The sequence below is a fragment of the Austrofundulus limnaeus genome, unplaced genomic scaffold (assembly GCF_001266775.1).
Source record: "Austrofundulus limnaeus strain Quisiro unplaced genomic scaffold, Austrofundulus_limnaeus-1.0 Scaffold1269, whole genome shotgun sequence".
Lineage (NCBI taxonomy): Eukaryota > Metazoa > Chordata > Actinopteri > Cyprinodontiformes > Rivulidae > Austrofundulus > Austrofundulus limnaeus.
The window spans coordinates 41,372-42,848 of record NW_013953671.1 but is presented as its reverse complement, the minus strand read 5'-3'; the positions used below and the strand labels follow the sequence as shown (position 1 = coordinate 42,848).

At 42.8% G+C, this 1,477-nt stretch overlaps 1 protein-coding gene across 1 annotated transcript in view; it reads right to left on the bottom strand.

Annotated features, from left to right (window-relative positions):
• Positions 1–1,477, bottom strand: part of rab10 (RAB10, member RAS oncogene family) — a gene marked incomplete in the record, with an annotated part of 31,586 nt that overhangs the window by 12,753 nt on the left and 17,356 nt on the right. The window contains 1 exon segment of the mRNA XM_014031548.1: positions 926–1,064. Coding sequence (XP_013887002.1) covers positions 926–1,064 — 139 coding nt within the window.

Sequence of the window (1,477 nt, the reverse complement as noted above, 5' to 3'; positions counted from 1 at the left end):
ACCCCGAACCCACCCCAGCACAGTCAGGCCACCGGGTCAGCAACCCATGACCGCCACCACAGACCACCTAAGAGCCTGCAGAAACCCCCCAGGCCCCCCAGGGTATTGCACCTTATTCAAAATCAATGTGGTCCCACGGCCCTCTGTGGCCCAAAGTTAAAAACTGTTGWTCTTTTGAGGCCCTCAAGGTGGCGCTGTGGCCCACAGGTTAAGAATCTCTGACTAGGACAGGTGTCTCTCCTTTACTCCCTGATTGTCAACAAACATAAGCAATCTTCAAAACTTTGTCGAGCAAGAAGTGGTCAGAAGCATGCAATCTGATCAGACTCAATCTGCCAACATAAATCCTAAATTATTACAGTACAAATGGTTGACTAGGGAGCACATCACTCCAGCTAGACTGCATCACTTCAACCTTAATATTCTTGACATTTGCAGTAAACGTACGTCCTGACCTCTGGTGCAAACACAGACTTCACACGTCAGGTAAATCTGCCTGGTAATGATCTTTGCTCAACCTCTTTATCCACAACTGTACCTGCCTCTCCTCCCTGCTAACGTGATGTAAGCACAAAATACACGACTAACGTCTACAACCAGGGAAGGATGGAAAGAAAGGAGGGAAAACGTGACACAGAAAAACATACGGTGAAAAACAGGAAGTCAAAAAGTAGTTTCTGTGTTACAAAAAGACACTAACTTCAGCAGACTGACATTTTCACAGCAGCCTGAGCTGTGCTAGAAAATAAAATACTGTTCAAATAATACCATGATTTAAATCTGGTCATACCACCCTGCACTGGGTATGACCACCCAGATATCTGTCACACATTTACCTTTTCAATGCCAAAAATAAAACAACATAAAAGAAAAATGGCAACATCAGACACTATAAAAGAGGTTGACGTGGTGAACTTTGTCTCACCTCATCGATGTTGCGCAGCCACTTGCTGATGTTTTCGAAGCTCTTAGCGTTGGAGATGTCGTAGACCAGCATGATTCCCATTGCTCCTCTGTAGTAGGAGGTGGTGATGGTGTGGAACCGTTCTTGGCCCGCTGTGTCCCTACAAACACAAGAGTTTAGGACAGATACAAGGACAAAACTGTTGGGTATCCCTCAATTAATTAAAGAAAAACCAACACTGGTCACAGAAATAACCAGAATCTATCAAAAGCAATAATAAATAAAAATTATATGAAAATGAACAAATGAAAGTCAGACATTGTCCTGATGCATCTCAGTAATCCAGGTAGAAAAAATCAAAAAGAAAAAATATGAAGGTCCTCTGGATGGTTCTTCTTTAGTGAAACGTTTAGGAGTGCAACAATTCATGTGCCCGTATCGAACAGTGCTGTGTGCAACAATACAGATATTTAAAATTAACTTTATCAACTTGTCTTCTGAAGATGCTCTGTGTTGAAGGATCAGTGGATCTGTGTTCGACTACTCCACCTAGGCTGTATTTTTGAGCTCAGA